Here is a 13270-nt window from a genome sequence, read left to right as displayed (position 1 = left end):
TCATTTTTCGTTTTCTCAAGTGTGACCCCAAGTGTCCCCAAGTGAAGGAACATGCATATGCACATGCACTAGACTTGCTGAAATTCCATTCTTTCTTTGTAAGAAGTAGTTCAATTCATTATGTCATCAAGATCTCTCAAATTTAATAGCAGAGACAATGAGAAACAGGCAGCAACCACAAGCTGGATACAATACAGGATCCTGCAGACAGCATGCATACAGTTGGGATTTTACACCGTCTTCACAGTTGGTTTAACTTGCCCGGTGAAAAAACAGTTCACACTATTACTTTGGCGAATCAGAAAGTCAAAATCTAAGTTGTTCAATCTTGATCAATAATATAGATCATTGACTGTGGTGACAGCCATAAATTTATTCATACAATACAAGTCATACACATACACAAGGCCGTCTTTGAGGGGGTACAAATAGTATTGTCCACAATTTCATATGGTTACCACAGCTACTGTTATATTTGATTCTTTTAATCTTGGAAGATTTGGATTAATAAATAACATAGAGAAAAATTGTATAACATCTTCATTTGGTGTAAGGTAATATATTCCATGAAAATGAAACACTTTCAAAATGAGAAAATAAATAGTGAAGGAACATAATGAAGAAGAGAATATAATATAATGCAACTCCAAAGCTTGCAAATTAAATTTCATTATTAAAATGACTAATATTATCGATGATGTCATGATGTACTTTCGAACTGAACAGCAACTTAATAATTTATCACTCTTCTTCCATATCATTAAAGCTGTTCTCCTTTCGTTGGGTTAAAAGTAAAAGTAAAACTTTTCTAACCATAATAATGTTGCTGACCTGAAGGTGAAGCACCACCAGGTCTCACATTTGGCTGAGCCCCAGGCCGAACCATTCCTTGAGCCCCAGGGCTGGTTTGAATGAAAGGCGACGGACCAGGACCGGAAGTTAAGCCGCCACTAGGCTGTAAATTTATATTGTGTGGAGCCCCGGGATGGCTGCTTTGAGCATGAGGTGAAGAAGCGGAAGACATAGCTTGGGACGCATAGACGGGCATAGTAGGATAAGCACCACTTTGAACAGGATAAGCACCGGGAGCAGAACCATAACCCGGTCTAACTGCATGCTGAGGTAGATCCCATGATGGTCCTTGTCCTCCAGGAACTTGAGTTTGAAAACCAGGAGAGCTGGTATGGTACATGGGGGCAGCATGAGGATTATGCCATTCTGTTGGAGGACCTTGTGCTGGAAGCATACTAGGATGTGGCACTGTGTAGTCTCTACTTTTGTCACTGAAAGCCTGAAAATAAATTTTGCAACACTAAAATTAGACTCGGGTTCATTCAATTGACATCAACAAATTACCGTAAAAGGTAAATTAAGTGTCAAGAACCATACATTCATTTATCAAATCTGTTTCCGATCAAGAAAGTGTCCACATTGCTTCTAAGGATATCTCCTAATTTTTTTCCCTTCATTAACTTAACTCAAAAACACATTTTTATACCTTTACATTGAGATCAGTATGACGAGAGTATGATAGATGAAGCTTACAATAGCCACCATCATAAATGCAATGCCCCTCCAAAGCTTCTCTAGCAGCTGCGGCTGTTGTAACGTCTGCAAAAAATATAAATGATCAACAACAAAACAAATGCATTAAGCAAACAAAGAAAAGAAAACTACGGAAATAGAGAAGGCATATATACATTGGAAATTGTATTGTATATTAATAAAACTGGAACATAGCGCACAAGCTCAAGAACTAAAAGACAAATAGGATTGATACCAGGGTACTGAATTAGTGCCTGAGTTTGACCATTCTTTTCGAACATAGCAATTTTCTGGACAGTACCAAATGCAGAGAACACCTGCATAGATATACCATCATTGTAGAGTAAATTCACACACAAATTAGGAAGTTTTACTGAAATATAAATTCTCACCGTGTTGATGACTTCAACAGTAACAGCATACTGCATATTTTCAATGGAAGCCAAAAGTACATTGCTCTCCTGTTCTATCCGCTTCCCATCGGGACCTATAGTAGGCTGAAAATTACAAATACTCAGCACATACTAAAATAGAAAAAGTTCAAAGTTATCGAAGAATAAAACGATAAAACACCTGCACTGCCCCCTCAATAGCACTATGATTGACAGGAAGCATAGGATTTGTATAGTCCCTGAAAAGTCATGGAAAAATTCAGTATTGTTAATTGTTATGCACTAACAACTAAAAGAGAAAAATAGAAATATAGCCATGCACACTAAATAAAAGACATTATCAGAGCCAAAGCTTCAAAATAATATGATTAAATGTGTTGATATTTACATAATACTAATATAGGAATATTTTGTAAATATACTCTTAGCGTATTCTAAAATCCTCTTAGCATAGCATATTCCTTTGATATTATATGCTTTTTATTGTATTATTGGCTATTTAATAGAAGTTGCCTGGTGCAGTCTAAACACACATTTTCCCCATATGATATCTCTCTTTCAATATGGTATCTAGAGCCAACCCTACATTGTGCTTACTTGGTGGACCCACTGAGAAATTATTTTCGGCAAACCATGTCTTCACTGTCATGACTCATTCCAGTACTTTGATTTCGTCAGATTCTGCCATTGGCACACCTCTGATTCTAGCAAGTCATCCCACCAATAGAAGAGCATCTTTTAATATGTCTCATCCCCAAAACCTCGCCGTCAGCAACCCTTTAACGAGCCCTCACGAGCGTCTAAAATCACTGGTCTGAGACAACAATGCCGTCGTCGCCACCGCGTGTAGCGGTTCAACCCGGTCCTGATCAAGCTATGGTGGGTTTCACCTTCCTGTGTTGGTTCCATATCTTCTGTTATCTTTCAGTTTTGATCTACGAAAATATGTGTTTCTGTTCAAACACTCGTATTTTTGTATGTATGCGCATCGCTTCTCTCTCCTATGATACCCATGGTTGTTGCTGGTACTCTGATTTTCAAGTATTTTTACCAACTACATCACCTCTCCCCTTTCAATTGAAAAAATGAATGGGTCAAATTATGACAGTTGGGATGAAGACATCAAACTATGAGTTGAAGGTTAAGAATAGGAGGATTGTCCCACTAAAAAGGTTGAAAGTGTCGTTGCGGCTGAAAAATCTTCGCAGAAAAAGATTGATGCTTAGTAGTGCAGTATCATTATGTCATACGTCTCTATGGAGTATGTCATCAATGGATGAATATGATCAATCCGCGGAAGATACATGCCTCTATTTCTATGTACATTGGTCACTTTCATACTACACTTCATGAGTTTAATGAGCTACTCCCTCCTTCTGCGTGTGATCTAGTTGAACTACAAAAGCAATGTGATCAAAGCAGCGCCTTCTTCATGCTCTTTACGGTTTATCTCAGAAGTATTTTGCCGTCCGTGATCATATTTTGGAGTCTATTAATGTTTCGGAGAGTCCTTGATCACATTCTGGAGTCTATTAATGTTCCGGAGAGTCATCCAACTTTAAGCCTCGTCCAAAATGTGAGCATTGTAATTGACTCGTACACACCATTAATCCTTGCTGGAAGTTGCATGGTAAGCCTCCACATTGAATAAATGTGGCTCATGTTGGTCCTTCAGACACAGGTAAGACCACACTTCCTACAGAGGTCTTCGAAAAAGCTACAAAGATTTAGAACAGTGGTAATACCGCTCTAGTTGCACGCACAGATATTTCATCTACTTGCCTCTCAATAATCTTCTCGAGCGGGGCTCGTGACTCTGGTGCGCCTGTCCATGTTACTGGAAATAAAGCTATCTTCTTTTCTGTTTCTGCATCTGATTTCTTACCCAATATAATGACTGCCAATGGTTCCCAAACCTGATCCCAAGTTTCATTATTTTCTCAGTTGTTTTTGTTCTCTGTGTACTTGGTTGTCTATTTAATTTGCTTTCAGTTGTTTAACTCGTTCTCACGAGTGTATTGTTACTTTCACTAATGGTAATGTTACCATGTACCATGCAAGATCAGAGTCCAAGACATGCTCGATCAAAAATTCTCCATTGAGTCATGTCAAGTTTATCTAAGTCTTCCCAAACGTCAGATGTTGGTACCGAGTTTATCTAGGTTGTCTAGAATACATAGTGAGTCATGTCAATTAGGAAAACATACTTATATTCACTTTTTCGATCGACTCAATAAACGGGCTTCATACTATGTCTACATATGATTTTAAGTACTTTGTTACTTTCTTTGATGACTTTTCCTGTTGTACGTGGTTATTTCTAATGAAGAAAAGATCCGAGTTATTCCCAATCTTCGAGCAATTTTATCAAGAAATTAAAACTAAATTTGGTGTGTCTATTCGTACTTTAAGAAATGATAATGCTCGTGAATATCTGTCCCATCAATTTTAAAATATTATGGCTTCTAATGGTATTTTTCACCAAACGTCATGTCCTCGCACACCTCAACAAAATGAGGTAGTCGAACGCAAAAAACGGCATCTCCTTGAAACCATTTAGACCATACTTCTTCATAGTAGTGTTCTATTTTGATTTTGGAGGGATGTTGTTACAACGGCAATTTACATTATAAATCATACTATTCTATCCTTGATGATAATATCCCTCACTCGAAGTCCATTTATTGACTCGACTGGAAAATGACTACAAATTTGTTTTCCTAAATGACACGACTCACAATGCAAACTACACAATTTAGATAAACTCATTGCCAACTTCTGAAGTTTGGGACGATTTGGATGACACAACTAAGCATGGATGGAAAATTTGTGGTTGAGCATGTTTTGAAAGAAAGAAAAAAAACGGAGAGAATAAGATAGACATATGGTGAAACCGTGTGTGTTTAGACTGCACCATGGAAATTCTATTATATAGACAATAATATAATAAAGAGTATTTTACAAAGGGATATGCTAAGAAATAACCTACAGAATATGCTTAGCTAAGAGAATTCTAGAATACGCTAGAGTATATTTGCAGACTATTCATATATTATTATTTAAATATCAACGTAACTAAAATTGTTGGGAAGCAATATAATTGATAAATCACAAGAGTGAATACACAATTGTGCTAAGTTTATATAATTATCAAAAAATAATGATAGAGAGATGCTAGTTCACAATACAAACTTATTCATCCAATTATGGTTCACAAACAACTTTTTTTTAGTTCACCATCACTACATCAAATTATTTTAACACAATGTTATCCTATCAGCAAGTAAAATAAAGAAAAAATTTACAATGAAATATTCTAGGAAAAACAAGCATTCAAGTGTAGAAACTCCATACAAAAGAAAGAAAAAAGAACAGATAAGATATTTTTATTTTTCATATAAAAGATGTACATATTCAAGGAATCAATCAAGGCTTCAGGTTTGGAAACTCCAAATTAAAGAAGAAAAATTACATAAGAAACTTTTCATAAAAAGATTGTTTTAAGTAATACCGGATCTTGAAAAGACAATTTTTTCAACTGAAGAACTAAATCAGCAAAACTATAAATTGTTTCTACAATAATAATTTGGTCTAGAGTAAACACAAATATAGGTAGTTGTTCATTGTCAATATCAAGATTTGTTTCCAAAGACGAAGATGGAAGCCATATCACATCGATAACAACTACAAATAATTAGCATTGAATCCCAATATGATTTTAAAGAAAACATTAAAATGAATAAAGCTAGTTCAATGCATGTCACCAACATATGAACAATAACAAAATTAACAGAAAATGCATCAAACAGAAAAGCAATTTACAAAAATGGTCATGGAAACTCAACCGTATCCTGACTACCAAGCTTTAGTAACCTCTAAACTATAAAACCGTGTATATCAATTGGCATATAAGAGTACCCGAAGAAAATTTACATGCAGACACAATTGAAGAATAAATAACGATAGTTGTCTTGCCTGCTTCCATCATTACCTGCTGCGATTTGATTGAAATTTGATATTCAGATCTTTATGTGCTGAGTATGAAATACGCAAATTACAGGAACCAACATGATCTGGAAGCAGGTATCTGGATGCAAAAGAACAAGTAAATCAGCAAAATTTATAACTATTGAGCTATGAAGAGAATTAATGACAGACAGGGTAAGAGAAGTATGCGGGAAATACAAAAATAGTTTTGCCTTGGTATGCTTCTTCCATCCAGTGCTTCCCGAGCTGAAGCAGCAGTCTCAGCATCGGTGAACTGAATCAGAGCCTGTCGTGGCATTAAACATAGTTAATACACAGAGTCAGGGGCATTGAAGGAAGCGCAACTGACAACAATCCACTAACCTGGAAACCTGCTGTCTTTTCAAATGTAGCAATTTTGTGAACAAAGCCAAAAGCAGAAAACACCTGAACAAAGAATTAAAAAAACTAGTTACAATGTGACATAGCTTCACCCCAAATAAAAAGGTCAGAAGATAATGCGACGGCACATGATCGGGAACAATCACAAATGTAAAGATCACAAGGTAATGTCAAGGAAAAGGAAGGTCCAAACAGATGAGAAATAAGTGCAGAATAACACCTGTAGTCATATGTGTGACCTTAGAATGGTCAATGGAGTACGACGCACATGATAATAATTCCAAACTGTCTCCAACAAAAGTATCTAAATATGAGAGAACACCATCTGTGATTCAACGGATTTCAGTAAAAAGTGGCATGTGATTTAATCAGGTTTTTTTCTAAATTTAAATAAAATGGGTAAAAAGATAAAAGTTCACATGATTAAATGAAATGAAATGAAATGGATTGATATGAATAGAGTATTAAAAGGAAGGGTCCTAGAATTTAGAAAGTCACTCAAAAGATAACCCTTGCTACTCCCAGTAGGGAAGAGAAAAAAAATGTAACATGAATGAAAGATCTTTGCAGGAGACTTCAAGCTTTCCAGGAAAACAACAGACAAAACCAAAATTTTAAGCATAATGATAGAAACTGGTACTTTACTACAAGATATAGGGAAACTCTCCAATAATTACAGTACTGCACAACTTCAAGGGTCTGCAAACCTCCCCAAAATATAAAGCATAATGATAGAAACGGGTATTTTGCTACAAGGTTTAGGGAAATTCTACAATAATTACAGTACTGCATAACTTCAGGTGTCTGCAAACTCGAATGCCCCAAGTCTACGTAAATGGCAAGATAGATAGCTTCCCTATACTGCCTTCTTATTTATATACAAGACAGACAAGCCCTCCAACTAACTCGGTCTAATTATTTCCAACTAAATAACCACTATTTGAGCGGGATTACCAACCAATACTTATCAAATTTCCATAGTCATTCCTCGACTATCTTGTTTGGTGAACCCCAGTCTAGATGTTATGCTGGGAGATAGTGGGTTGACCAGCATGCACAAAACCCATTCCTCAACAACTGTTTCTGCAGTTATGTTCAGTTCTTGCATCCTCGTTGATAAATTGTTTGAATTGTTTGCTTTACTGCTAAATCAAACAAATATTAAATTCATTTCATTCCCTTCAAATCCCCGGGTGCTTAAATATTGCTATCATATTTGATACATTTTATGGGGTTTTGTTGAAAGCTTGGAGTTATAACATTATGCAAATTATTTACGATTACAATATACTTGTAATGATGTGTCATGCTGTCCCAGGCCCAATTTTCACAAATTGTCGTATCCCACTTCATTACGCATACTTGCAACCTAATACAAAGTTGAAAATGGCCTCACTCCAATGGAAAGTGCTACTAACACAAAATTAAAAGTTTAAAACAGAAACTAATTGTGAATAAGTTGCTGCCTAGTAATGTTACAGCACACTTGAAAATAAACCGCGCCTAGTCTGCAAGACTGAAAAAATACAAACTTTCTTAACTAAACAAAAAAATGCTAAGATAGTCCAAAAAAAGAGAAATTTTCGGAAGCCATTTATATGTATAATCATATACCGTTATTTCAATGTTAAATTCGTAAATTGGATGCTTTGACTACATTCCCTTTCTGATCTACCACTGTATTACTGGGATCATGACATTTTTATGGAATACTTTTGAATATTCACTTCATAATTAAGCCTCAATGGTTAAAATATGTAGATCTTCAAAAATAAGCAGATCAAAAAATCAAAGCAGTACAAAGTGCTTCTACTTAAACAAGCCTAGTGAGCTGACAAAATCACAAACACAAAAGAGAACCAAATCTGTAGCACTTACCAAGTGGATAACATCAATGCTCACATCGCCAGCTTCCACACCTTCAATAGTTACCAACAAGACATTTCCAGGAATATCTCCAGGGCTTTTGTTGTTGACAATTTCGTGTCTATTGGAATACTGTATGTAAACAGTTTTACCACGAACATGAGCAGGCTCTGAAGATGAAGCATAATATGAAACCATTGAAATTGCTTGATTTTGATCCACCTGGCAAAGCATGTATACTTGAAATTTCAGATATCGCACTTGGAAAATCAGGGAAAATTGACATGAAAAGAATTCAATATCTCATGAAAGCCCCCCTAATGTCGATGCCCTAACTCAAAGAGTAGAACCCAATAACAAACAGCATTCTCATAGCCTAAGGAGATGGATGCAAACTATATAACACGGACGCAATCCAGTGTCTTAGAGATATGCATCTCAGTCAGACATCAATACGGCACTGACACTTGTAATTACATTCAATAGCTCTCATTTTCTCAATTATTACTAGTATCTTCATGTCAATGTCATAGTTGTGTACTTTATAGAATGCAAATATGTCATAAAAATACAACTGAATTAAGCTTAAATTTTCTCTAGCCTTGGATTAGATCAAGTTACGCATGAATAAAACCATAATTTAGAGATACCCCAAGCCAAAGAATCGAACCTAATACTAACAAGCAACATTCCAATAGTCCAAGGAGATTGATGCAAACTTCATAACCCTAAAAATTCATATTGAATATTGAAGCCACATTTGGTGTCTGAGACGCGTGCTTCTCTCAAGCACCAACACAACACCAACACGTGTGATTGGAGTGTATTTGGTTCTGCGGTGACAAAAATTGATTTTAAATGAATTGATTATGGCTAAGTGAGTTGAAAGTAAAATAAATTATATTATATTTGAATACATTTTTGTAAAAGTGAGTTAAACAAAAAATTTGAGTCTAAACATCGGTTCTAGAATCAAAAGCTCCAAATTTAGCTTTATAATCAATTCGGAAGGAAAAATCAATTTTATCAGACAACAACCAAACATGTCAAAATCAATTCTACACTCCAGATCCATTCAAAATTAGAACAAACATACACTACCTTCAATCACTTCCAACAACAACAACAACAATCATAATGTGGCTCATTAATGTTCTATCACATACCATACTTCTATCCATCTAACTCATCAATCAATTCCATTTTGTCAAACTATGACCATGGTCTGCATGTGAATATTGATCCATGTGGTTTCATAGGATGCAAATCATGTTAAATTGAGCTAAATTTTTCTCTACTCTAGGATCAGATCAAAATATGCATGCATGATTAAAAACCCTAATAAATTTTCAAAGCTTTAGAATAGATAAAAAAATGCTGAAAAAGAGTAAGATAAAGAGGTTAATTACGAATTCAACAAAGGCCTGATTGCGATTGGCGCCGACATTACATTTGGTGTTGACGATCCTACCGAAGGGACTACAAAGTTCAACGAGTTCCTCTTCTGAACACTCCCATGGAAGGTTGCGAAGGTGGAGAACCTTTGAAGGGGTTTGAGTGTATCGGAACTGATGCTGGGTTGATGTTGACATGCTTTATCGGCTTTGATTTTCCGATTCCGATTCCGATTCCGATGATGAAATCGTGATGAACAAAGAGAGTAGATTGCTGAAGATTGTGAAGAGTTGTTCGTTGTCGTCTACTGGTACTCTAGTATAGATCCATTGTAATGCGATGTACTTTTTTTTTTTATTTGTTAAATTTTTTTTAAATTAGATAAATTTTTATTCATATAAATATTTTAAATATTGTTTTTATGCTCAAAAAATAATTTTCATATTTAAAAATATTTCCATCATACATATTATTTTAGAGAAAAGGGGTGATCCACTGACAGTGTAAAATATTTTTACACTGTCAACCAATCACCACCCATGTATCCAATTAAACTATTTTTTTATTTAAAAAAAACTTAATGACATGACACATTTATGATTTTCTATTGGATGACAGTGTAAAATTATTTTACACTGTCAGTGCACTACCTTTTAACGATATAATTTATATTATTTTAATTTTAATATAGTTTTAGTGTTTATAAATATATTGTATTATGACCACTTGGCTAAGTAAATTCAGAGGGAAGCAAAATGATTGGACGAAACAATATGGTTTTAAGACCACTCAAGCTAAGTAACTTTAGAGTGAAGAAATGGATTGCTCGTTGGGCAAAAATAGAGATTCGGTGGGCGAAATGAGACGGCTAAAATCCACTTGGATGAGTCGGACATGACTTTCTGATAAAGAAAAGCAGACTCGCGCTTAGCAAAAATGCCTGCTTAAACCCCTATAAATAGATATCACGATCATTCAAAGCACTACATTCATAATTCATTCCATGATTGATAATTGAAAATAGAGAAGAATTAAAATGGAGAAATTCCAAGGGAGATATTAAAGATCAAAGGTGGAGGTTTCGTTCGATCGGAAAAATTATCGTTAATATTATTTTATCTTTTTCATCTTAATCATAATTATAAAGCTAATATGAGTAAGAGTGGCTAAATTCTATTTTGTTGGGGTTAGATGTAATTGTCCAAATACTCATGAATTTATCTTAATCACGGTGTTATGTTTTGGAGTGCAGAAAACAAAAGTGCAGTTTTATCGTCTTCACAAGGACTGATTGTGTTTTAAAGATCATTGAGTAGTTTATATGATTCTAAGAATGATTTGTCAGATGGTTGATTGTTTGTGGATACTAAAATGTAAAATAGCATAAAATAAAATGAACTTTGCTATTTAACAGTTGAGGAAACTTGTTGGAGTTAGTTTTTATTGACATATTCTCAAGTAATATATTGATTAGTATTATGCAAATATAACCAACTATTAATATTACTGCTCATTCCTATCATCATAACTCATGTGTGAGTCAATGGCGTGAGATCAATCGTATTATCTAATAAATGATCTCTTAGCCTATTAACCAATACGATAGCATTAAGATTTAACGATTCAAACAAATATTGAACCTAAATTTATGTTTAGACTTTAACATATCCAATAAATGAAAAGCTTGGATCTAGTCATGACCACTACCTTTTGAATATCAAGTCATACCATAAAAATACGTTTACGTAGCTGATAAGTGCCAAAGTTACATAAAATACATAGGCACTTATTAACTTATTTTACAAGTAATCAATATAAAAACCTTGACTTATCAATAAAAAGTGATAAAATGTTTGTTTGGACTTTTTGATTATGTATTTACAAAATACAAGTAAATTAAGTCAACAAATGCACAAAACTACAAGCAACAACCTCTAAAGCAAAATAAGGCAGAAGATTACTTCAAGTCTAAGTTATTTCAAGGCCAATTTGCTTCAGGAGGTTCAAATATTACTTTAATTCTAAGTTACTTCAAGCCTAAGTTACTTTAAGGTCGTGGAGGGTCAAATATTACTTCAAGCCTAAGGTTCTTCAAGACTAAGTTTCTTTAAGGCTGAGTGCTTCAAAGACTAAGTTACTTCAAAGCAAAGTTACTTCAAAGCTAAGTTACTTCAAGGATAAGCAAGGTCTCGCTAATCATTTAAAGCTTCAAGGTATGGCAGTTCAAAGCTTCCTGCATAAGTTGCTTCAAGATTAAAAAAGGTTTTGCGTAATAAGCAGGCTTGGACGGTGCACTTAGCGACGAAAGGTGCCAAAGGCAAGTTGCAACTTAGTTGGCATAACATAATGGAGAAGAAAGTAGGGGCGCTAGGCAAAGATGGGTGATGCACCTAGCGAGCCTACCTTTATCAAGCCTATAAATAGGGATGCAGGCCATTCATTTCAATATATCTTGGTGAAAATTTTTCATACCTCTATGTAATTAAGTAGTTTCTTATTAAGAAGGGAGAAAAACAACAGGAGAGAAAAAGATAGCGATATTGCTGGCAAATGCGTAAGAATCGTCAATAAATACTTTTCAACATCTTTCTTTTGGAGCTTAAGTGTAAAGTTACAGTGAATAGATGTGGCTAATTTTCTCTTTTTTTGGAGTTGGATGTACGTCTTAGTACTCATGTTTTGATCCTCAATCGTGGTGTTCTATGTAATTCTACTCATGCTTTAATATTGATGACTCTTTAATCTTAATGCTTGTTTTAGCTTTGATACCTAAATCTTGTTTTCATGGTGTGATATGACATTGAAACGTACTTGTCATTACTAGATCTAAGATAATCCTTTATTAGATATTAATGCCTAGACGCAGAGTTAGGTTCAATATTTGCTCATATTGTAGTATGGATCATTGTGGAGTCTTGTGACTTTATAACTATTGGAGCTTAATGCTATGTGTTGGTTAATAAACCAATATTTAGCTATTGGGTAATGCATTAATGTCATGACGCTGAGACGTAAAAGAGATACGAACGAGAGCAATAAGTGCTAATAGTAATAGTCAAGTAGAATAACATATTACTGATCAAGGATGCTACATGAGAATAAGTCAATAAAATCTAACCCAACAAGTTTTCTCAACTGTTAAACACCAGAGATCATTTTATTGTCTTTTATTTTACCTTTAGGTATTCATAAACAATCAATCGTCTGATAAACCATTCTTAAAATCATAGAAACTGTTAAAAGGTCTTTAAAATACAAACAATTCGTTTGGATACGATAAAAACATAAGACTTACTTTTATACTACAACAAAATGACGACGTTGTTAGAGAATGGTGTTAGCTTTTAAAGATATCTTAATACTTTTTATCATTTTAAGTTTTCTATTCATGTTCCTATATTTCTCGTATTAGATAGTTCTCTGTAAAGTTGTTTTTGCAAGGTAACAAAATTGTCAAAACTTTCATAAAGAAATGCAGGAATGCCTACACATTATAGAATTTATTATAGTGAGCTTTGCACTAGAAATTATCTCATAAGATATTGACCTTCATCATATGAAGTCATAAATTTATTGAACACACAACGAACACCATGGTCATGTCAAAGCAACAACAACTCACATTATGGACAATATGCATAATCAGTTCCTCCTTAACAATACCATATATCAAGATTTGGAAGAGACACTGAATCAGTTTATGA

General features: G+C 34.5%; 1 protein-coding gene across 3 annotated transcripts; it reads right to left on the bottom strand.

Annotated features, from left to right (window-relative positions):
• Window positions 1-636: 636 nt before the first annotated feature.
• On the bottom strand, window positions 637-9891 carry LOC131608837 (polypyrimidine tract-binding protein homolog 1-like). Of its 3 annotated transcripts, none has more exons than XM_058880414.1 (10): window positions 9581-9891; window positions 8184-8393; window positions 6288-6350; window positions 6137-6210; window positions 5929-6024; window positions 2119-2176; window positions 1938-2042; window positions 1781-1862; window positions 1499-1611; window positions 637-1291 (listed from the first exon to the last, which is right to left on the bottom strand). In XM_058880414.1, exons 1-10 carry the CDS (start codon window positions 9761-9763, stop codon window positions 809-811), a joined length of 1467 nt encoding a protein of 488 aa, XP_058736397.1. In that variant the 5' UTR covers window positions 9764-9891; the 3' UTR covers window positions 637-808. The 3 variants fall into 3 exon arrangements, 2 of the variants coding, with proteins under 2 accessions (XP_058736397.1, XP_058736398.1); XM_058880415.1 differs by having other exon boundaries at window positions 1152-1291; window positions 1546-1611; XR_009285858.1 differs by having other exon boundaries at window positions 1153-1291; window positions 1390-1611.
• Between the last annotated feature and the right edge of the window lie 3379 nt (window positions 9892-13270).

The sequence above is a fragment of the Vicia villosa genome, linkage group LG6 (genome assembly GCF_029867415.1).
Source record: "Vicia villosa cultivar HV-30 ecotype Madison, WI linkage group LG6, Vvil1.0, whole genome shotgun sequence".
NCBI lineage: Eukaryota > Viridiplantae > Streptophyta > Magnoliopsida > Fabales > Fabaceae > Vicia > Vicia villosa.
This window is presented reverse-complemented; position numbering and strand designations above follow the sequence as displayed.